This window comes from Babylonia areolata, chromosome 29 (genome assembly GCF_041734735.1).
Source record: "Babylonia areolata isolate BAREFJ2019XMU chromosome 29, ASM4173473v1, whole genome shotgun sequence".
In the NCBI taxonomy this organism is placed as follows: domain Eukaryota; kingdom Metazoa; phylum Mollusca; class Gastropoda; order Neogastropoda; family Buccinidae; genus Babylonia; species Babylonia areolata.
The window spans coordinates 753,600-776,971 of NC_134904.1; the positions used below are offsets into that span (position 1 = coordinate 753,600).

The 23,372-nt window shown below is 50.3% G+C and overlaps 1 protein-coding gene across 5 annotated transcripts in view; it reads right to left on the reverse strand.

The window, feature by feature from the left end:
* The window catches only part of LOC143274844 (uncharacterized), a 237,399-nt gene that overhangs the window by 3,290 nt on the left and 210,737 nt on the right, over positions 1 to 23,372 (reverse strand). For 4 of the 5 annotated variants that reach the window (XM_076578796.1, XM_076578798.1, XM_076578795.1 and 1 more), the window contains 6 exons: positions 19,590 to 19,951; positions 13,786 to 14,379; positions 11,812 to 11,981; positions 8,466 to 10,928; positions 1,083 to 1,520; positions 1 to 575 (listed from right to left, as the gene is read on the reverse strand). The exon at positions 1 to 575 is cut by the window's left edge and continues 3,290 nt beyond it. In XM_076578796.1, coding sequence (XP_076434911.1) covers positions 525 to 575; positions 1,083 to 1,520; positions 8,466 to 10,928; positions 11,812 to 11,981; positions 13,786 to 14,379; positions 19,590 to 19,951 — 4,078 coding nt within the window. In that variant the 3' untranslated portion in view covers positions 1 to 524. The remainder of the gene's footprint in view (positions 576 to 1,082; positions 1,521 to 8,465; positions 10,929 to 11,811; positions 11,982 to 13,785; positions 14,380 to 19,589; positions 19,952 to 23,372) is intronic. The other variant, XM_076578800.1, reaches the window with a different exon arrangement.

Below are 23,372 nucleotides of genomic sequence, written 5' to 3' on the forward strand. Positions count from 1 at the left end.
TGCATTGGTCAGGCCTTGAGAGAACCTTCCCTGCACTGCTCCCCAGAAGGCTGAGAACTGTGCACAGGACTGCACTGAGGGTAGCTGGGCGCCATGTTGATGGCGCAGGGCCGCCGCCATGTTGATGACGTCATTTCCTGTCACTGTGCACACATGCCCCCCCCCCCCCGCCCTCTTTACCTCATCGATGCTAGCCAGTCTTTGTGGGCCACTAAACCGTTTCATTTTGCACACACCTACACCATCTAACAATACTTACTGTACACAAACGCATGTGATTCCACACTATAGTATGAACCATATCAACAAACAAACAAAAAACACAGACTGCGTGGTCAGAGATCAAAAACATGGCGGTATGTGTATACAGGTGGCTGAGCAATGCGTCCGGTGGTCAACACAACGACGTCACGTGTGCGCATGACGACGTCACGGTCCGTATGGCACAGTCAGGATGACGCGCGGGAGTCACCAGTGACGTCATCAGTTCAAAGTTTGATGAGCGACGAGAGGAGGTTCCCCCCTCAAGACTTGGGCTGTTTGCATACCGTGGAGTGGGTTCTCCAATGGGCACTCTGGAAACGAAACGCCAACACAAACACAGTCAAGCCATAGCACCACACTTGGTATATTTGTCAACTTAATTAAAAACCAACGTCTCCTGGACACAATTCTTCACGGATCCTTGGACACCAAATAAAAACAAACAACACATAAAAGCACAAACACACGCACGCACACACACACACATACACGCACACCATACATTATACACACAGACCCTACACTCACACATTCTCCACATACACACTCCCTAAATACACACACACACACATACGCACGCACACGCCACACACCCTCCGCTCCACACCCTTCACACACACACACACAGAACCTACACACACACACACAGAACCTACACACACACACACACACACACAGAACCTACACACACACACACACACACACACACAGAACCTACACACACACACACACACATACCCCCCCCCACCCCCCCACCCCCGGCTTCCCCCACACACCTTACCCTCCCCCTCCCCACACACAGACACCCAGCAACCCACCTGGCAGCTCTGGCTGCAGTACCACACGGTCCGACAAAGGGAGCACAGATACATGGCCGGGGACGAGCACAGCTCGCACATGCCCTTTTTCCTGCGGGCCGCCGGCGGCGACGGCAGCGGCTGGCCCCCGTGCGCAGGAGGCCGCGCACCGCCCTTCTGCTGCGGCGACGCTGACGGCGGCGCCACTCCAACCCGCTGCTTCGGCGACGCTAGCGCGGACACGTGGGCGGCTGAGGTGTGTGTGGGGAGGGCGTGGTGGTAAGGGGGCAGGGGGTAGGGCTGGGAGGTGGAGGGGAAAGAGGGTGGGCCTCCTCCTCCCCCTCCCCCGACCACTCCTTCCCGCATCCTCTGGGTGGCTCCTGGGTCCATGGGGTGGGAGGGGCGGGGCGGGGGTGGGTGCTGGAAGTACTGGGGCCGGGCTCCGGGTACCTGGGCCTGCTGTGAAACACACAGAGAACTCCCATGTTTTATTTGGGACTGCTGTGAAACACACAGAGAACTCCCATGTTTTATTATCTACAGGGTGACAGGATAGGCTACTAGCTTCTTTTCACCATGCCCTCCACATACACACACACACACACTCACACACACACACACTCTCTCTCTCTCACACACACACACACACACACACACACAAATAGAAACATCACCACTGACAGTTTCATCCAAAGAGGAAAAAACAACACAAACACACACACACACACACACACAAACACACACACAACAACAACAAAAACCAAAACCAAAACAAATTTAACAAAGTACAAAGAACAAGAAGAAGAAGATGAAGGAGGACGAGGAAAGGAAAAAGACAAACGACAATAGAAAAATAAAGAAAAAGAAAAGAAAGAATGAAAGATAAGAGAAAAAAAAACACCACCATCAATTTGACAAGATCATAATACCAAGCTCAAGAGATTGCGAAACAAATGGACTCATCATTTCAAAAGAAAAATTCAGACAAAAATTAATATTTCTTTCAAAAAAGTTTGTCAGCTTTCAAAACTAAATCATAAAAAAAGAAGAAAAAAAGAGAAAAACAAACAATATACACAATACACACACACACACACACACACAGCGAGAGAGAGAGAGAGAGAGAGAGAGAGAGAGAGAGAGAGACAGACAGACAGACAGACAGACAGAGAGGGGCACAGAGAAGAGAAATCCGAGTTATTCTGGTTATACAGAAGGGAACAAACATCAGGGGTATCACACTGTCTGTACCAGAAGCAGGATGTGAACTGTGGAAAGATTCTGGGGGAAAAGGGAGTGAGTGAGTGAGTGAGAAGGCGAGAGGGTGAGTGAGTGAGAGACCGAGACAGGGTGAGTGAGTGAGAGACCGAGACAGGGTGAGTGAGTGAGAGACCGAGACAGGGTGAGTGAGTGAGAGACCGAGACAAGACAAAATTTCATTCCATTTGCTTCTGGTCCCTAGAAAAAACACAACTCCACTACACACACCACAGACAGACAATGCCCACTACACACACCACAGACAGACAATGCCCACTACACACACCACAGACAGACAATGCCCACTACACACACCACAGACAGACAATGCCCACTACACACACCACAGACAGACAATGCCCAGTACACACACCACAGACAGACAATGCCCACTACACACACCACAGACAGACAATGCCCACTACACACACCACAGACAGACAATGCCCACTACACACACCACAGACAGACAATGCCCACTACACACACCACAGACAGACAATGCCCACTACACACACCACAGACAGACAACTCCACTACACACACCACAGACAGACAATGCCCACTACACACACCACAGACAGACAATGCCCAGTACAGACAGACCACAGACAGACAATGCCCACTACACACAGACCACAGACAGACAATGCCCAGTACAGACAGACCATAGACAGACAATGCCCAGTACAGACAGACCATAGACAGACAATGCCCACTACACACACCACAGACAGACAATGCCCACTACACACACCACAGACAGACAATGCCCACTACACAGAGACCACAGACAGACAACTCCACTACACACACCACAGACAGACAATGCCCACTACACACACCACAGACAGACAATGCCCACTACACACACCACAGACACACAATGCCCACTACACACACCACAGACAGACAATGCCCACTACACACACCACAGACAGACAATGCCCACTACACACACCACAGACACACAATGCCCACTACACACACCACAGACAGACAATGCCCACTACACACACCACAGACAGACAACTCCACTACACACACCACAGACAGACAATGCCCACTACACACACCACAGACAGACAATGCCCACTACACACACCACAGACAGACAACTCCACTACACACACCACAGACAGACAATGCCCAGTACAGACAGACCATAGACAGACAATGCCCACTACACACAGACCATAGACAGACAATGCCCACTACACACAGACCACAGACAGACAATGCCCACTACACAGAGACCACAGACAGACAATGCCCAGTACAGACAGACCACAGACAGACAATGCCCAGTACAGACCACAGACAGACAATGCCCAGTACAGACCATAGACAGACAATGTCCACTACACACACCACAGACAGACAATGCCCAGTACAGACAGACCACAGACAGACAATGCCCAGTACAGACCATAGACAGACAATGCCCACTACACACACCACAGACAGACAATGCCCACTACACACACCACAGACACACAATGCCCACTACACACACCACAGACACACAATGCCCACTACACACACCACAGACAGACAATGCCCAGTACACACACCACAGACAGACAATGCCCACTACACACACCACAGACAGACAATGCCCAGTACACACACCACAGACAGACAACTCCACTACACGAACCACAGACAGACAATGCCCAGTACACACACCACAGATAGACAATGCCCACTACACACACCACAGACAGACAATGCCCAGTACACACACCACAGACAGACAATGCCCACTACACACAACACAGACAGACAATGCCCACTACACACACCACAGACAGACAATGCCCAGTACACACACCACAGACAGACAATGCCCAGTACACACACCACAGATAGACAATGCCCACTACACACACCACAGACAGACAATGCCCAGTACACACACCACAGACAGACAATGCCCACTACACACACCACAGACAGACAATGCCCACTACACACACCACAGACAGACAATGCCCAGTACACACACCACAGACAGACAATGCCCAGTACACACACCACAGACAGACAACTCCACTACACACACCACAGACAGACAATGTTCACTACACACACCATAGACAGACAATGCCCAGTACACAGACCACAGACAGACAATGCCCACTACACACACCACAGACAGACAACTCCACTACACACACCACAGACAGACAACTCCACTACACACACCACAGACAGACAATGCCCACTACACACACCACAGACAGACAATGCCCACTACACACACCACAGACAGACAATGCCCAGTACACACACCACAGACAGACAATGCCCACTACACACACCACAGACAGACAATGCCCACTACACACACCACAGACAGACAATGCCCACTACACACACCACAGACAGACAATGCCCAGTACACACACCACAGACAGACAATGCCCAGTACACAGACCACAGACAGACAACTCCACTACACACACCACAGACAGACAACTCCACTACACACACCACAGACAGACAATGCCCAGTACACACACCACAGACAGACAATGCCCAGTACACAGACCACAGACAGACAACTCCACTACACACACCACAGACAGACAACTCCACTACACACACCACAGACAGACAATGCCCACTACACACACCACAGACAGACAATGTTCACTACACACACCATAGACAGACAATGCCCAGTACACACACCACAGACAGACAATGCCCACTACACACACCACAGACAGACAATGCCCACTACACACACCACAGACAGACAATGCCCACTACACAGACCACAGACAGACAATGCCCACTACACAGAGACCACAGACAGACAACGCCCACTACACACACCACAGACAGACAATGCCCAGTACACACAGACCACAGACAGACAATGCCCAGTACACACACCACAGACAGACAATGCCCAGTACACACACCACAGACAGACAATGCCCAGTACACACACCACAGACAGACAATGCCCACTACACACACCACAGACAGACAATGCCCACTACACACACCACAGACAGACAATGCCCAGTACACACACCACAGACAGACAATGCCCACTACACACACCACAGACAGACAATGCCCACTACACACACCATAGACAGACAATGCCCAGTACACAGAGACCACAGACAGACAATGCCCAGTACACACACCACAGACAGACAATGCCCACTACACAGACCACAGACAGACAATGCCCACTACACACACCACAGACAGACAATGCCCACTACACACAGACCACAGACAGACAATGCCCAGTACAGACAGACCACAGACAGACAATGCCCAGTACACACAGACCACAGACAGACAATGCCCAGTACAGACAGACCATAGACAGACAATGCCCACTACACACAGACCATAGACAGACAATGCCCAGTACAGACAGACCATAGACAGACAACGCCCACTACACACAGACCACAGACAGACAATGCCCAGTACACACAGACCACAGACAGACAATGCCCACTACACACAGACCACAGACAGACAATGCCCAGTACAGACAGACCACAGACAGACAATGCCCACTACACACAGACCATAGACAGACAATGCCCACTACACACAGACCACAGACAGACAATGCCCACTACACACAGACCATAGACAGACAATGCCCAGTACAGACAGACCATAGACAGACAATGCCCAGTACAGACAGACCATAGACAGACAATGCCCAGTACACACAGACCATAGACAGACAATGCCCAGTAAACACAGACCATAGACAGACAATGCCCAGTACAGACACACCATAGACAGACAATGCCCACTACACACAGACCATAGACAGACAATGCCCAGTACACACAGACCACAGACAGACAACGCCCACTACACACAGACCATAGACAGACAATGCCCAGTACACACAGACCATAGACAGACAATGCCCAGTACACACAGACCATAGACAGACAATGCCCAGTACAGACAGACCATAGACAGACAATGCCCAGTACACACAGACCATAGACAGACAATGCCCACTACACACAGACCATAGACAGACAATGCCCACTACACACAGACCATAGACAGACAATGCCCAGTACACACAGACCATAGACAGACAATGCCCACTACACACAGACCATAGACAGACAATGCCCAGTACAGACCATAGACAGACAATGCCCAGTACAGACACACCATAGACAGACAATGCCCACTACACACAGACCATAGACAGACAATGCCCACTACACACAGACCATAGACAGACAATGCCCAGTACAGACAGACCACAGACAGACAATGCCCACTACACACAGACCACAGACAGACAATGCCCAGTACAGACAGACCATAGACAGACAATGCCCAGTACAGACAGACCATAGACAGACAATGCCCAGTAAACACAGACCATAGACAGACAATGCCCACTACACACAGACCATAGACAGACAATGCCCAGTACAGACAGACCACAGACAGACAATGCCCACTACACAGACACAGACACAGACAGACAGACAGACAGACAGACACACGACGCTCCTTTCAACATCCACACTCACAGACAGACAGACAGACAGACACACGACGCTCCTTTCAACATCCACACTCACAGACAGACAGACAGACACACGACGCTCCTTTCAACATCCACACTCACAGACAGACAGACAGACAGACAGACACACGACGCTCCTTTCAACATCCACACTCACAGACAGACAGACAGACACACGACGCTCCTTTCAACATCCACACTCACAGACAGACAGACAGACAGACACACGACGCTCCTTTCAACATCCACACTCACAGACAGACAGACAGACACACGACGCTCCTTTCAACATCCACACTCACAGACTGACAGACAGACACACGACGCTCCTTTCAACATCCACACTCACAGACAGACAGACAGACAGACAGACACACGACGCTCCTTTCAACATCCACACTCACAGACTGACAGACAGACACACGACGCTCCTTTCAACATCCACACTCACAGACTGACAGACAGACAGACACACGACGCTCCTTTCAACATCCACACTCACAGACAGACAGACAGACACACGACGCTCCTTTCAACATCCACACTCACAGACAGACAGACAGACACACGACGCTCCTTTCAACATCCACACTCACAGACAGACAGACAGACAGGCACACGACGCTCCTTTCAACATCCACACTCACAGACAGACAGACAGACAGACAGACGACGCTCCTTTCAACATCCACACTCACAGACAGGCAGACAGAGAGACACACGACGCTCCTTTCAACATCCACACTCACAGACAGACAGACAGACAGACACACGACGCTCCTTTCAACATCCACACTCACAGACAGACAGACAGACAGACACACGACGCTCCTTTCAACATCCACACTCACAGACAGACAGACACACGACGCTCCTTTCAACATCCACACTCACAGACAGACAGACACACGACGCTCCTTTCAACATCCACACTCACAGACAGACAGACAGACACACGACGCTCCTTTCAACATCCACACTCACAGACAGACAGACAGACAGACACACGACGCTCCTTTCAACATCCACACTCACAGACAAACAGACAGACACACGACGCTCCTTTCAACATCCACACTCACAGACAGACAGACAGACACACGACGCTCCTTTCAACATCCACACTCACAGACAAACAGACAGACACACGACGCTCCTTTCAACATCCACACTCACAGACAGACAGACAGACAGACAGACAGACACACTAACATACACACACAGCCAGGTGCAGATGAACCTACTGTGGATGTCCTGACCAAATCCTATCAACATCCACAGGAACAGACTGACAGACAGGCAAAAACAGACGGACAGATTAACGAACATACAGGCAGGCAGACGGACAGACAGACAGACGGACGGACGGGCAGACTGGCGAAAAGACAGACAGACTGGCGAACAGACAGGCAGGCAGACATTGAGACAGACAGACAGGCAGGCAGGCAGACAGACATTGTGGGCAGGCAGGCAGGAAGACAGACAGACAGACATTGAGACAGACTGACAGACAGACAGACTGGTGAACAGACAGACAGACAGACAGAACCAGATGTGCAGAGAGAAAGATATCCCAGTCAAACGAACGAACGCACCGTGGACGCCCTGATGACGAGGTGCTCCATCTCCTGAGCCCTCAGGTGCTGCTGCTGCTGCCCCCCAGGGGGGGAGGCCAGGGCTGACGGCAGAGGTTGGGGGGCACCCGCCCCCTCGCCGCCCCTCACCCCCATCCCCGCGCCGTAGTAGGCGGAGGCCGAGGAATGCGACAGCCCGAAGTGAGACATGCCGGGGCGCGACTGACCCACCTTGGGAGGGTGGTGGTGGTGGTGGTGGTGGCCCCCCTCCGAGAGGCTCACCCTGGGTGGGTGTGCTATCCCGGCAAGGTGGGGCAGGTGCGCACCCGTGAAGGGTGCCCGGGGTAGGTGCGTGAAAGGTCGGGGCGGGGAGATGTTATTGGCTGGGGGCTGGGGTTGTGGGGGTTGGGGTGGGGGGGCCATAGCGTGTGACGTGGGGGGCATGACGGCAGGAGGAGGGGGTGCGGAAGACCCCCCTCCGTGCGGAACGTGGTGTGCTCCGGACAGCGACTGGTGGTGTTGTTGCTGTTGTTGCTGTTGCTGTTGCAAATGTTGCAGGTGTTGCTGAAACTGCTGGCGTGACGGGATGTAGGGAGAGTGCTGCTGCTGATGCTGGAGCTGAAGCGAAGCCGCCTCCTGCTGCTGAAAGACGGCGTGGGATTGTCCGGGGTGGCGTTTCTGAGGGGGGAGGTACTCTGGGGGCTTGCTGTGCACGGCGGTAGCAATCCTGGACACCTGCTTGGACACTTGCGTCTCCTCCATGGGGTTGCGCAGCACCAGGGGCTGTTGGTCCGGGGGGTCCAGGGGGGAGTGGGGGTGGGGGTGGGAGGGGAAGCGGGGGCCTGCGGCGGCCGAGTGAGGGTGGGGAGGGTGAGGGTGAGGAGGAGGAGGAGGGGGTTGGGAGAGGGGGTGGATGCCGCTCTCCTGGGCGATGGCGGCGGCGCTGGGGAACACACGTCTGAACTCCACCTCCTGCGGCTCCCTGTAGCCAGAGAAGCGCGGGTGGTGGTGGGGGTGGTGGTGGCTCAGGTCTCCCCCTCCTCCTACCCCTCCTCCGCCTCCAGGCCTGACCCCCATGCCCAAACCTTTCTCCATGGCGATGATGCTGCGGCGGCTGGCGGTCACGGGGTGAGGGGGGCGGGCGTGGTGGAACGCAGCAGGAGCGGGGCCGGGCCCTTGGGAGGAAGACGCGGGGGAGGAGGTGGGGGGGAGGTGCGGGGGTCGCGACCTGCTGCTGCCGACGTGGGGGCCAGGAGGGGGGGCGGGGTCACAGTCCCTGCCGGGAGGAGGGGGAGGGGCGGCGGCCACAGGTCCCTTGGCTGTGTCCGCTAGGCAGCGGGAAGACCTCAGCATGGAGGAGGAGGACGAGGAGGAGGAGGAAGAGGAGGACGCCAGCTCCACCTGTTTGAACTGCTCCCCATCCGCTCTGGAGCCGTGCCTGGCTGGTGACGCCAACCCATCCTCTGTCTCTCGGGTCAGGTCAATGATGTTCCGGTGGTGGTGGTGGGCTGGGCCGGAGGTCTTGTTCTCCGCTCCCTCCCTCTCCTTGCCTTTCACACCTCCTCCTCCACCCACCTCGTGGCCTTGACCCTGGCTGGTGGGGGTCGAGGTTGGGGGTGAGGCAGAGGCGGGGTCTGAGGGCAGAGTGGCAGCGAACGAGGCGGGCACCGTCAGGTTGCAGGCCGGGGAGAAGGGGAGCTGGCAGTGTGCGGACCTGGGGGCCACCCCCGTGCAGTGGACTTGGCCCGGCACGGGGGGCTCGTTGAGCGGCACCTGCCGCCGGCTGTAGGGCGAGGTCAGGAGGGGAGGGGGCGTGGCCATGGCGCCCGGAGGGCCACCCTCGGGTCCTTTCAGCGCCTGGTGGGCGGGGCGTATCGACTCTGCCACGCCTCCTCCTGCTGCTGCTGCTGCTGCTGCCCCGCCCCCCTTCGTGTGACACGCCCCCTTGGCATCATGCTGACAGTGCGTCGTCACCAGGTGGATGGCCTGCTGGATCATCTGCACCAGGGGCCGTCGCTCCTCTGCTGAGGGGCTGCAGTCCTTTCTGGCCTTGGTGGAGGAGGAGGAGGAGGAGGAAGAGGAGGACAGGTCCAGGACCTCACCAGTGCTAACCCCTCCTCCTCCTCCTCCTCCTCTTCCATTCTCCACGCCCCCAGAAGGTTCTGAAGGTGTGTGGGTGGTGTTGGAGGCCGCCTGGGGAAAGGTGGAGAGAGCATTCATCAGCACCCGCTGAAGAGCCAGCAGCTGTTCCGAGATCGGTTGGTCTCCACCCACCGATGACCTCGTCCTGTCCTCGCTGCTGCTAGCAGTTGATGGCGGCGCCTTCCTGTCGGGGTGGGCGGGACTGGAAGTGGTGTCCATGGGGTCAGGGGTCGTGGTGGTGGTGGAGCACGTGGAGCTCGTGGAGGTGGTGGTGGAGGTGCGTCTCCTCTTGCTCTCTATCTCCGTCAGCATCTCCGCTTTCCGCTTGTGCAGCTTCAGTAGCTGTGAAGGTACAGGGCACGTGAAGGGAGTTGTGGATTATGTGTGTCATTCCTGTTGTGTTGTTTGGTATTTTCGTTGGTGTGTCACGTTTTTTTTCTCTCCTTGTGCGTGAGTGTGTGTGTGTGGATAAAAAGGAAATATATTAAGAAATGATTAATTAGAACAGTGCAATCACGCGCGTACAACCCCCCCCCCCTCCATCCTCACCAAACAATGTCTTAAAAGAAGTGAACATGTTCATGACTGCTAGCAACAGAAACCAGACATCACACACATACACACATACCCCTTCCTCCCACCACACCACCCCCACCCACATTACTCCCCCCCCGTACCTCCACCCCCCACCTGCTCTCTCTCCTGCATCTTGCAGGCAGCATATGTGCACACACACACACACACACACACACCTTCCCCCCCTCCCCAATCCACTCCTTCCTCTACCACCACCTGCTCTCTCTGTTTTATCTTGCAGGCAGCATACACGCACCCCCCCACCACCCCCCCCCCCAACACCCGCCCTCGTCCATATTACTCCCACTCCTGACGCCCCCGCACCCCTCTCACCACCCGCTCTCTCTCCTGCATCTTGCGGGCAGCCCGTAACACACACCTGCCCTCCAACTAACCCCCCTCCCCCTCCCACATTACTCCCATTCCTGTCCCTCTCCCCGGCCCCCCCTCACCACCCGCTCTCTCTCCTGCATCTTGCGGGCAGCCCATAACACACACACACACACATACACCAAACAACGTATGAAAAATGAACATGTTGAGGACCAGTACCAACAGAAACCAGACATCATCCCACACAACACACACACACCTCCCCCCACCCAACACCCCACCCACATTACTCTTACTCCTCTCCCTTCTCCCCGACCTGCTCTCTCTCCTGCATCTTGCGGGCAGCCATCTCCTCCAGCTCCCTCAGCTGGGAGCGAAGCTGTTCCTCGGCAACCACGTCAGAGGCCTGGGGAGAGAGGTCGGGGCGCGTGCCGGTCTCTCCTGGGGTACCCTCCTGGGGGCCTGCCGAGGGCTCCGGCACGGGGGCTGCGGACACAGTGGTCTGTGTAAGGGCTGTACAATTTCAATACCTCTCCCCCCCCACCCCGCTTCAAATCTCGATTCATCCCCCCCACCCCAGATTCATCCCCCCCACCCCGCTTCAAATCTCGATTCATCCCCCCCACCCCGCTTCAAATCTCGATTCATCCCCACACCCCGCTTCACATCTCGATTCATCCCCCCCACCCCAGATTCATCCCCCCCACCCCAGATTCATATCTCGATTCATCCCCACACCACGCTTCACATCTCGATTCATCCCCACACCCCGCTTCACATCTCGATTCATCCCCACACCCCGCTTCACATCTCGATTCATCCCCACACCACGCTTCACATCTCGATTCATCCCCACACACCGCTTCACATCTCGATTCATCCCCACACCGCTTCACATCTCGATTCATCCCCACACCACGCTTCACATCTCCCTGTCTGTTGATGAGGGCTGTGCAACTATAATATATTCTCCCACAACGATTCAAATGATTGATACAGTGGTATATATGAGGGCTGTTACATAATTTTAAGTCTATTACCTGCTTTGTTATATTGGTTGAAACTTCAGGTATCGTATGCATATCTTTTAAAATGTGTGTCATTGTGATGGACTGTCTGTAGGGGACAGTCTGCTGCTAAGGAAAGGGCAATGTCAGTGATTCTGAGCCTATTACCTGATTTGTTATATTGGTTAAAAAGTTCAGATGTCATGTGTATATCTTTAAAAATGTGTGTCATTGTGACGGGCGGTGTACTGGGAACACGTGACCACCGGTCGCTGTGCACCATGTATGTTATGCTCCTTTCTGGTTGCCAAAAGTGTATGGGTATGACGTGACACATTATAATTCACAGACTAAACTGAGACTCGCCTGTAAGTTGAAGGTGTAAAGTGTGGAAGGGAGCCCCGGAAGAATTGCGGTTTGAGTGTGCATGATGTCTGTCAGGATCCATCAGTACGATGTCTGACCTGTCTGATGACCAATCGCTTACTTCGCAACTTGTGTTATGCCAGGTTTTTAAAATTACTTCATTTTATTTTTCACACTCTTCGTGTGATTCAAACTTTAAATCCCTTATAAGACAAGACATCCGTTGTATGATACAGTGTATAGGATACCGGAGTGCAAATATCTGTGTACATGGATCTGTGTTGTTTCCTAGATACCATGGACATGGTGTGTGTGTGTGTGTGTGTGTGTGTGTGCGTGCGCACATATATATCTGTGTTGTTTCCAGGATACCATGGATACACACTGCTGTGTTTACAACACACACACTCTTCAGTTGGTAATCTAGATCTCCTTGGCCTTTTCATTGTTAGACATGGTTACTTTCGACTCATTCAATAGATCTGTCCCTAAACCACGCACCGAGTGCAATAGAAATACCTTCATGGGCGATGAATGTAATCTACACACCCAACGAAAACGTCATAAGGGCAGTTGGTTAGTGGGTGCATGGGCGAAATTCGTTAAAAAAAACATTAAAAACACCACAAAAAAACAACAACACACCACCACCCAAAGAACAAACAGAAACAAAAAAAAACAACATGTCCCCAGCTCTTTGGCTGTTCAGACAACAGCCTCTTCCTTTCAGAAGTTAAGACTCACAGCCTAGGATAGACACTATGTGAAAAAACCCAACCCCCAAAAAACAAAAACAAAACAAAAAAAACCCAAAAAAACAAAAACAAAAAAACGACAGGTCACGAAGCAACGTCCCTGTAAACAAACACCTCCACCTTCCCCACTACCGCCCCTCCCTACTCCCCCCCCCCACTCACCCTGAGAGCTGGTCCTTGTTGTCTCGGCGCCCAGGAGGGGCGGGGGCTGTGTGCTGTGCGTTGTCAGTCCTCCACCTCCTTCCACAAACTCTCCCTCACGCCTGCAGAACGAGGAGGAGGAAGGAGAAGTGGACGACGACGACGATGAAGCAACAGCCGACCCGGCCCCCTTCTCAGCGTCCTGGGCGGAGTGGGGGAGGAGGAGGTGGGGGAGCTGGTTAGAGGATGACGGGGCCAGGGGTGGGGGTGGTGGTTCCCTTCTCTGTCCTCCTCCCTCCCTTCTCCTCTTCCCCAGGTTGAGGGCCTCCTCCTTCTCCCCCTCCTCCCCACCACCGCCACCCCCACCGGAGTCTTCAGCATGCAGGTGGTGGTCGGTCATCTGGACCAGGCTCTCCGAGATCACCTTCAGCACCAGCTTGGTGCTGGTCCGGATGTCGCCGGGAGACATCAGCGGGGTCAAGGACGGGGTGGTGGCGCCCGAGGAGGTGGTGGAGGGCGGAGTCACGTCGGGCCTGGGCTGAACCTGGGGCAGGACCAGCTGTATCGGGGGGTTGTTGGTTCGAGTCCTCCCTCCTGTTGTTGTTCCCAGAGGGTCTGTTGTGGACACGTACAGCACCAGGTAGTCAGTTTGTTGTGTGAGGTTTAGGGGAAGAGGTCTGTTCTGTGGGTTTGTTTAGAAGTCAGGGTATATCTGTATCTTGTTTGTCAGTCAGTCTGTTGTGTGAGGTTTAGGGGAAGAGGTCTGTTCTGTGGGTTTGTTTAGAAGTCAGGGTATATCTGTATCTTGTTTGTCAGTCAGTCTGTTGTGTGAGGTTTAGGGGAAGAGGTCTGTTCTGGGGGTTTGTTTAGAAGTCAGGGTATATCTGTATCTTGTTTGTCAGTCAGTCTGTTGTGTGAGGTTTAGGGGAAGAGGTCTGTTCTGTGGGTTTGTTTAGAAGTCAGGGTATATCTGTATCTTGTTTGTCAGTCAGTCTGTTGTGTGAGGTTTAGGGGAAGAGGTCTGTTCTGTGGGTTTGTTTAGAAGTCAGGGTATATCTGTATCTTGTTTGTCAGTCTGTTGTGTGAGGTTTAGGGGAAGAGGTCTGTTCTGTGGGTTTGTTTAGAAGTCAGGGTATATCTGTATCTTGTTTGTCAGTCTGTTGTGTGAGGTTTAGGGGAAGAGGTCTGTTCTGTGGGTTTGTTTAGAAGTCAGGGTATATCTGTATCTTGTTTGTCAGTCTGTTGTGTGAGGTTTAGGGGAAGAGGTCTGTTCTGTGGGTTTGTTTAGAAGTCAGGGTATATCTGTATCTTGTTTGTCAGTCTGTTGTGTGAGGTTTAGGGGAAGAGGTCTGTTCTGTGGGTTTGTTTAGAAGTCAGGGTATATCTGTATCTTGTTTGTCAGTCAGTCTGTTGTGTGAGGTTTAGGGGAAGAGGTCTGTTCTGGGGGTTTGTTTAGAAGTCAGGGTATATCTGTATCTTGTTTGTCAGTCAGTCTGTTGTGTGAGGTTTAGGTGTGTGTGTGTGTGTGTGTGTGTGTGTGTGTGTGTGTGTGTGTGTGTGTGTGTGGTGTGGTGTGGTGTGGTGTGGTATGGTGTGGAGTGGTGTGTGTGTGTGTGTGTGTGTGTGTGTGTGTGTGTGTGTAAGAGAAAGAGAGAGAGAGAGATTAATGTGCTTTTTTGTTTTATTTTTCACTTCTTTTCGTTTACTTTTGCAACTGATGAATTGTTGCCAAAGTGTACTCCAGAAATATCGCATGTCTGAAACTTCAAAAGACAATATCATGGCAACATCAAATTTAATTGATTAACTAATTAATATTTGAAACTTGAAGTAATTACAAGGGATTCAAGCATAGTTATTAACAATTGTGAATTAGAGCAGTTGATACTCTCACACACACACACGGATTCACCTACAAGCACACACACACACACACACACACACACACACACACACACACGGACGCACACACACACATACACATCGTGTAAATCTTGCAATGAAAATAGAATTACATAAAACTGAAATATCATTAACTGATATCATGAATATGATATTAATCTACACTGATAAAAAAAAAATCAAATAAAAAACAAAACAAAACAATCACTGTGGAGTCCATACAAAGAAATATGCATAACGGTAATTAAGTGTAGTGTTGTGCATTTCGAAATTTCCCATCCGGCACACAGCTCATGTATTTGCCAAAGAATCTCCAAACACTTAAACACTTAAATTACCGTTTTATGAATATGACAATAAAATCAAAGGCAACATCTGTTCCTGAATGTAAATCCATACCCAACATTACAAACTCACATGTAGTCTATCAAGGTGTTTTCGCAGTTTTAACTCAATAACTGTTGTGGATTTTGTAAAACATATGTGTTGATATCCAATACAAATATAAATTTAAAAATGCATTTTAGGTTTGGAAGCAAACGTATTAATGTAGTGGAATCCTTTGATAGGCGCAACAGCCGCGTGGTTAAAGCGCTGGACTTTCAATCTGAGGGTCCCGGGTTCAAATCTCGGTGACGGCGCCTGGTGGGTAAAAGTGTGGAGATTTTTCCGATCTCCCAGGTCAACATATGTGCAGACCTGCAGTGCCTGAACCCCCTTTGTGTGTTTACGCACGCAGAAGATCAAACTGGCACGTAAAAGATCCTGTAATCCATGTCAGCGTTCGGTGGGTTATGGAAACAAGAACATACCGAGCATGCACACTCCCGAAAACGGTGTACGGCTGCCGACATGGCAGGGTAAATGAACAAAACGGTCATACACGTAAAATGTTAATGTCTGTCTGAGTGTGTATGTGTGCGTGCCTGAAATGTGATTGAATGACACAGGAATCGAATGATGAGCGCCCAGTGGCAGCCGTCTGTCGGCTCTACCCAGGTAGACAGCCTGCTGTACAAATGACCCCGTGTTTGTAAAGCGCCTGAGGCTTTGTCTCCGACCGAGGATAGGCGCTACAAAAGTATCCATATCAATCAATCAATCCTTTAAGTATTCAGGGATAATTTTCAGTAAAAACGGACAATACAAAAGGTAAGAAAGCAGTATGTGCGCAAAAGGCAATGTTTTCTTTAAGGCAGACTAATAGAAATAAACATTTGCCCTTGGATGTTGGATGTTACCCTGGATTTATATCAGTCGATGGTTGTCCCAGTTTTACTACACGGTTGTGAAATAATTATAGGGATATGAAAATACTAATAATCTAGAGAAATTGCAGCTAAGATTCTTCGAACATTTATTTCGACTACAATGACTGATATATGGTTAAGCTGGAATATACCCACTTTCAGTGCTAATTAAATCGAGACATATTAATTGTTGGACGTCTCTCATGTCTAGTGAGTCAAAAAAACTATGTAAAAATGTACAGTATATCATATAATTCATATACAAAAGGGGTCTACAGACCGGAATGGATTAGTAACATACACCAAGTTTTAGTTGAAACGGCATTTGATTGTTTGATAATTAAAAATAAATAAATAAAGATTATTCATGTCACAATGTCATTACTACTTTGAAACATAATTTTGAAAAGATATGGACTGAATCACTGCAACAAAGCAAAAAATAATGTATGTTTCATAAACTGTATAAAATGGAATATAAGAGAGAAACTTATATTGGTCAATTGCCTACTACAAACGTAATTTCGTTAATCAAATTTAAATGCAATAATCATTGTGTTTACCTATTGAAACAAGGCAGTCAAATGCAATTCCAAGAGAATACCGCATTTGTATTAAAAAAAAAGATAAAAAAAAAGTGATATGTATTCTGTTGGTGATGAATTCAATTCTATTATGGAATTTCCAAACTTTTCTGATATTCGTAGAAAAACTGTTTCCCGATAAATATGTATTTTCATTTTGTAAATTATTTTCTGCGAGTAAACGGGTTCTCCTTAGAGCTGGTAAATTCAATGGAACTTGTGCAATGTTGCATTAGTTACTTCCGTACAGATGAATGAATGCTAACCCTTATCTTATATCAACTGATGCAAACATTATGATAAACCCTGTTGTGTTCTTGATTATGTTGTTTTCTGAAATCCTCCATGCGTTCAATAGGGGTAAAAGGGAAATCTTGAATCTTCTTTTTTTTTTCTATTGTGTGTGTGTGTGTGTGTGTGTGTGTGTGTGTGTGTGTGTGTGTGTGTGTGTGAGAGAGAGAGAGAGAGAGAGAGAGAGAGACAGTGTGTGTGTGTGTGTGTGTGTGTGTGTGTGTGTGTGTGTGTGTGTGTGTGCGCGCGCGCGCGCGCGCCAACATGCCCGCACGAACTATTACACTTCGTCCACACGAACTGTCCACACTTCGTTACACAGCCAAGTAATGGCTGCCTTTCCAGACGAACTGTCCACACTTCGTTACACAGCCAAGTAATGGCTGCCTTTCCAGACGAACTGTCCACACTTCGTTACACAGCCAAGTAATGGCTGCCTTTCCAGACGAACTGTCCACACTTCGTTACACAGCCAAGTAATGGCTGCCTTTCCAGACGCGAGAATGACGATACGTTGTGCTGTCATCGGTGGACACACACATGGCTCTGTACCCCAAAGTCCGAAGCACACATGCAGTTGCAGGAGGGGCATGGAACGCCAGCAGGCAGGGCATGGAACGCCAGCAGGCAGGGCATGGAACGCCAGCAGGCAGGGCAGGGGCAGACGCAGCTCCGTGTCGCTGATCTCAAGCAGCTGCAAGGCGCTGGGGGCCGTCTCCAGCTACTTCTGGCAGCAACAGCTATCTCAAGCTGCTATGGCTGAAAGTTTGTCCATTGGAGGTTGGCCTTGAGGTTATCTTTGTACCTCTTCTTTGGGCATTTTTGCTCGCGACTATCATGCATCAGCTCTTCATTGAAGAGCTATCGGGGAATTCTGGGCAATATCCACAATTCTTCCCCTCCACTCCTCTGTGCAACTGACGGAGCGAACGTTAACACCTGATTCCGTCTTGAGGGGGGGAAATGTGGATATTGCCGAATTCTACACCTTCCTTGCAGATGACGTGGCCAAACCACTGAAGCTGGGTCTGGGGGATCTTGGGTTCGATGCCTGCAGTGCAAGCCTTGTTCGGGACGTCTTGGTTACGACCTTGTGTTTTATGCAGACGTTGCTGTCCTTCCGTACAGGGTTTAGTCTGGACAGTGCTGCCCTTGAAAGGATTTGAGGTTTGGATACTTCATTATTGGTCCCAGGAAGGTAATCACTTAACTTCACCAAAGTGCAACACAGAGGTAAACACATCGGAATTGATACCTTTCAATCAGCTTAACCTGTGTGCAGTGCACTATCAACTATCAGAATTCATATCTTTCACTAAATTTTACCTGTGTGCAATATACATTCAGCTATCAGAATTAATATCTTTCACTAAATCTGACCTGTGTGCAATGCACATTCAGCTATCGGAATTAATACCTTTCACTAAATCTGACCTGTGTGCAATGCACATTCAGCTATCGGAATTAATACCTTTCACTAAAGTGTACCTTCACGTGCTAACTTATCAGAATGAATACCTTTCACTAAAGTGTACCTTCACGTGCTAACTTATCAGAATGAATACCTTTCACTAAAGTGTACCTTCACGTGCTAACTTATCAGAATGAATACCTTTCACTAAAGTGTACCTTCACGTGCTAACTTATCAGAATGAATACCTTTCACTGAACTTTGACCTGTACATGCAAGCTGATCAGAAGTGAACGCCTTTCACAAACCATTACCTGTGCACAGCACACAGGGATAAGCCAACGAGGGATCCCCCCACCCCATCCCCCTTTCTCCGCCCCCCCTTACCGGACTTCTGGGTGCACAGGTCCAGAGGCATGCTGGCTTCACCGTTTCCAGGAGACAGCATGCCCTCCCCCTTTTCCCCCTCCCTGTGCCGGCAGGGGGTGGGGATGAGGGAGGGGGGAGGGGGCATGTGCGTGGAGACGTGGGTGTGTGGAGTCTGGGCGAGGGTCGGCAAGGGGGGCGTGGCAGCGTGAGGAGGTGGTGGTGGTGGCGATGAGGACGGTACTGTGGACAACGTGGCACCAGCTGCTGCTGTTGCTGATGTTGATGTTGATGTTGATGAGGCACCTATGGTGTTGTGGGCAGTGGCAGTAACACAGGCCGCCAGACTTTCTGACACAGCTTTTCTGACTCGTGGCATGGAGCTGAAAGTTAATGAACAAAGATAACTATGTAATCCTTTGGCCTCTGGTGAGGCATGGAGAAGAATCATACAGTGACATCAATGGAATTACAAACCAACATCAAACAGCACTTAAAACGTAGGGGCTTGTAACAAGCACATATACACACACAAGAAAACCCCAACAAAAACACACAGAACAAACCATCATTCACATCATGGTCATTCATTTGGTGTTAGTGCTCTTTTCGGTCTTGGCTGTCAACGATATGGACTAAACTGACGACTACATTCGTGAAAACAATTAACTTTTACTTTTGCTAACATCAAACACCTTTTTTTCTTTCTTCTGACACACACAAACTGAAAACGGAGTCATCAAAGGATATAATACATACGATGTAAAATTCACGTTCAAGATATTTTTAAGGGCCCCATCCCCAAACCATCTGTTGTCGAAGGGGTGTCTAACATTACTGAAACATACACCACACTGCCATAATACACCAGTCGAGGTTCAAAAGGCAGAAAAGAAAAAAACAACAACAAACAAACAAAAAAACCCACCATCCAGCAACCCTAACCTAAAAAACAAAAAAACAAAACAATAACAAACATTTCCTGTGAAATAATTATATCATCTCATCGCGATAATTGGATGTTTTCCCTCTGAGTGTACACGACAACAGATGTGAGCTATTTACAGGCTTAATTAAATCCCCAAATGGTCGGTCTTCAAACAGCGGGCAACAGCTGTGTGCTTTGGCTGGTGGAGCTTCAACAACGAACGATCCAGACTGATGATGGAATGAGGAAAAAAGAAAAAAAAGGGGGGACAAAAAGAGAAACACAAACCTTGTGCACTTTCATGTGACCGTATTATTTCCAGGTCATTCTGTTCGCACAACGCAATTACTTCATCTTCAAACAGCCAGGCAACACATGTTTTCTATGTCTGCCTCCACATCTCTCCCTCTCTCTCCTATTCTCCTCCCGAAAACCACTCAACCCCCCACCCCCCACCCCCCAACAATCAAACACATGAAAGGGAATGTGAACTGTGTCTTGGATGGAACCACCTGTTTTTTTTTTCATAGTTCTACTGTCCAGTGTTAAAATAACATACAAAGTAATCTACATCTCTGTCTCAGTAGCTTTCTCATTCATTAACACACACGTGCCCCCCCTCCTCACTCCCCCCCCCCCGCACCGCACACATTCACCCACATATGCACACATACATTCACATAATGTTGCAGTGGGGGGTACTCGTTGAGCACATGGAGTCTATGTTTTTGATGAAGAAGGAAGGACATACAATACAAGAACATGACAATGTCTTTCAGCTGGTACGTACTTGGTTTATTGTCGTCAAGTGGAAAGAAGGTAAAGGCAAGGGAAGGAAGGGTAGGGGGTAGGGGAACGCAAGGGCACGGGGAATCAGGGAGGATGGACAGGTACTGCTGAACTCTTAAGGTTCAGGGAGGATGGACAGGTACTGCTGAACTCTAAGGTTGAGGGAGGATTGACAGGTACTGCTGAACTCTTAAGGTTCAGGGAGGATGGACAGGTACTGCTGAACTCTTAAGGTTCAGGGAGGATGGACAGGTACTGCTGAACTCTAAGGTTGAGGGAGGATGGATAGGTACTGCTGAACTCTAAGGTTGAGGGAGGATGGATAGGTACTGCTGAACTCTAAGGTTGAGGGAGGATGGATAGGTACTGCTGAACTCTTAAGGTTCAGGGAGGATGGATAGGTACTGCTGAACTCTAAGGTTGAGGGAGGATGGACAGGTACTGCTGAACTCAAAAGGTTGAGGGAGGATGGACAGGTACTGCTGAACTCTAAGGTTGAGGGAGGATGGACAGGTACTGCTGAACTCTTAAGGTTGAGGGAGGATGGACAGGTACTGCTGAACTTTTAAGTTTCAGGGAGGATGGACAGGTACTGCTGAACTCTAAGGTTGAGGGAGGACTGACAGGTACTACTGAACTCTTAAGGTTCAGAAAGGATGGACAGGTACTGCTGAACTCTAAGGTTGAGGGAGGATGGACAGGTACTGCTGAACTCTTAAGGTTCAGGGAGGATGGACAGGTACTGCTGAACTCTAAGGTTGAGGGAGGATGGACAGGTACTGCTGAACTCTTAAGGTTCAGGGAGGATGGACAGGTACTGCTGAACTCTAAGGTTGAGGGAGGATGGACAGGTACTGCTGAACTCTAAGGTTGAGGGAGGATGGACAGGTACTGCTGAACTCTTAGGTTGAGGGAGGATGGACAGGTACTGCTGAACTCTAAAGGTTCAGGGAGGATGGACAGGTACTGCTGAACTCTAAGGTTGAGGGAGGATGGACAGGTACTGCTGAACTCTTAAGGTTCAGGGAGGATGGACAGGTACTGCTGAACTCTAAGGTTCAGGGAGGATGGACAGGTACTGCTGAACTCTTAAGGTTCAGGGAGGATGGACAGGTACTGCTGAACTCTAAGGTTCAGGGAGTCTGGACAGGTACTGCTGAACTCTAAGGTTGAGGGAGGATGGACAGGTACTGCTGAACTCTAAGGTTGAGGGAGGATGGATAGGTACTGCTGAACTCTAACGTTCATGGAGGATGGATAGGTACTGCTGAACTCAAGGTTGGGGGAAGCTGGACAGGTACTGCTGAACTCTAAGGTTCAGGGAGGATGGACAGGTACTGCTGAACTCTAAGGTTCAGGGTGGCTGGACAGGTACTGCTGAACTCTAAGGTTTAGGGAGTCTGGACAGGTACTGCTGAACTCTAAGGTTGAGGGATGCTGGACAGGTACTGCTGAACTCTAAGGTTCAGGGAGTCTGGACAGGTACTGCTAAACTCTAAAGGTTGAGGGAGTCTGGACAGGTACTGCTGAACTCTAAGGTTGAGGGATGCTGGACAGGTACTGATGCACTCTAAGGTTCAGTGTGGCTGGACAGGTACTGCTGAACTCTAAGGTTCAGGGAGTCTGGACAGGTACTGCTAAACTCTAAAGGTTGAGGGAGGATGGACAGGTACTGCTGAACTCTAAGGTTGAGGGATGCTGGACAGGTACTGCTGAACTCTAAGTTCAGCGAGTCTCGACAGGTACTGCTGAACTCTAAGGTTGAGGGAGGCTGGACAGGTACTGCTAAACTCCAAGGTTCAGGGAGACTGGGTAGGTACTGCTGAACTCTTAAGGTTCAGGGAGGATGGACAGGTACTGATGAACTCTTAAGATTCAGGGAGGATGGACAGGTACTGCTGAACTCTAAGGTTCAGGGAGTCTGGACAGGTACTGCTGAACTCTAAGGTTGAGGGAGGAGGGACAGGTACTGCTGAACTCTAAGGTTGAGGGAGGATGGACAAGTACTGATGAACTCTAAGGTTCAGGGAGGATGGACAGGTACTGCTGAACTCTTAAGGTTCAGGGAGGATGGACAGGTACTGCTG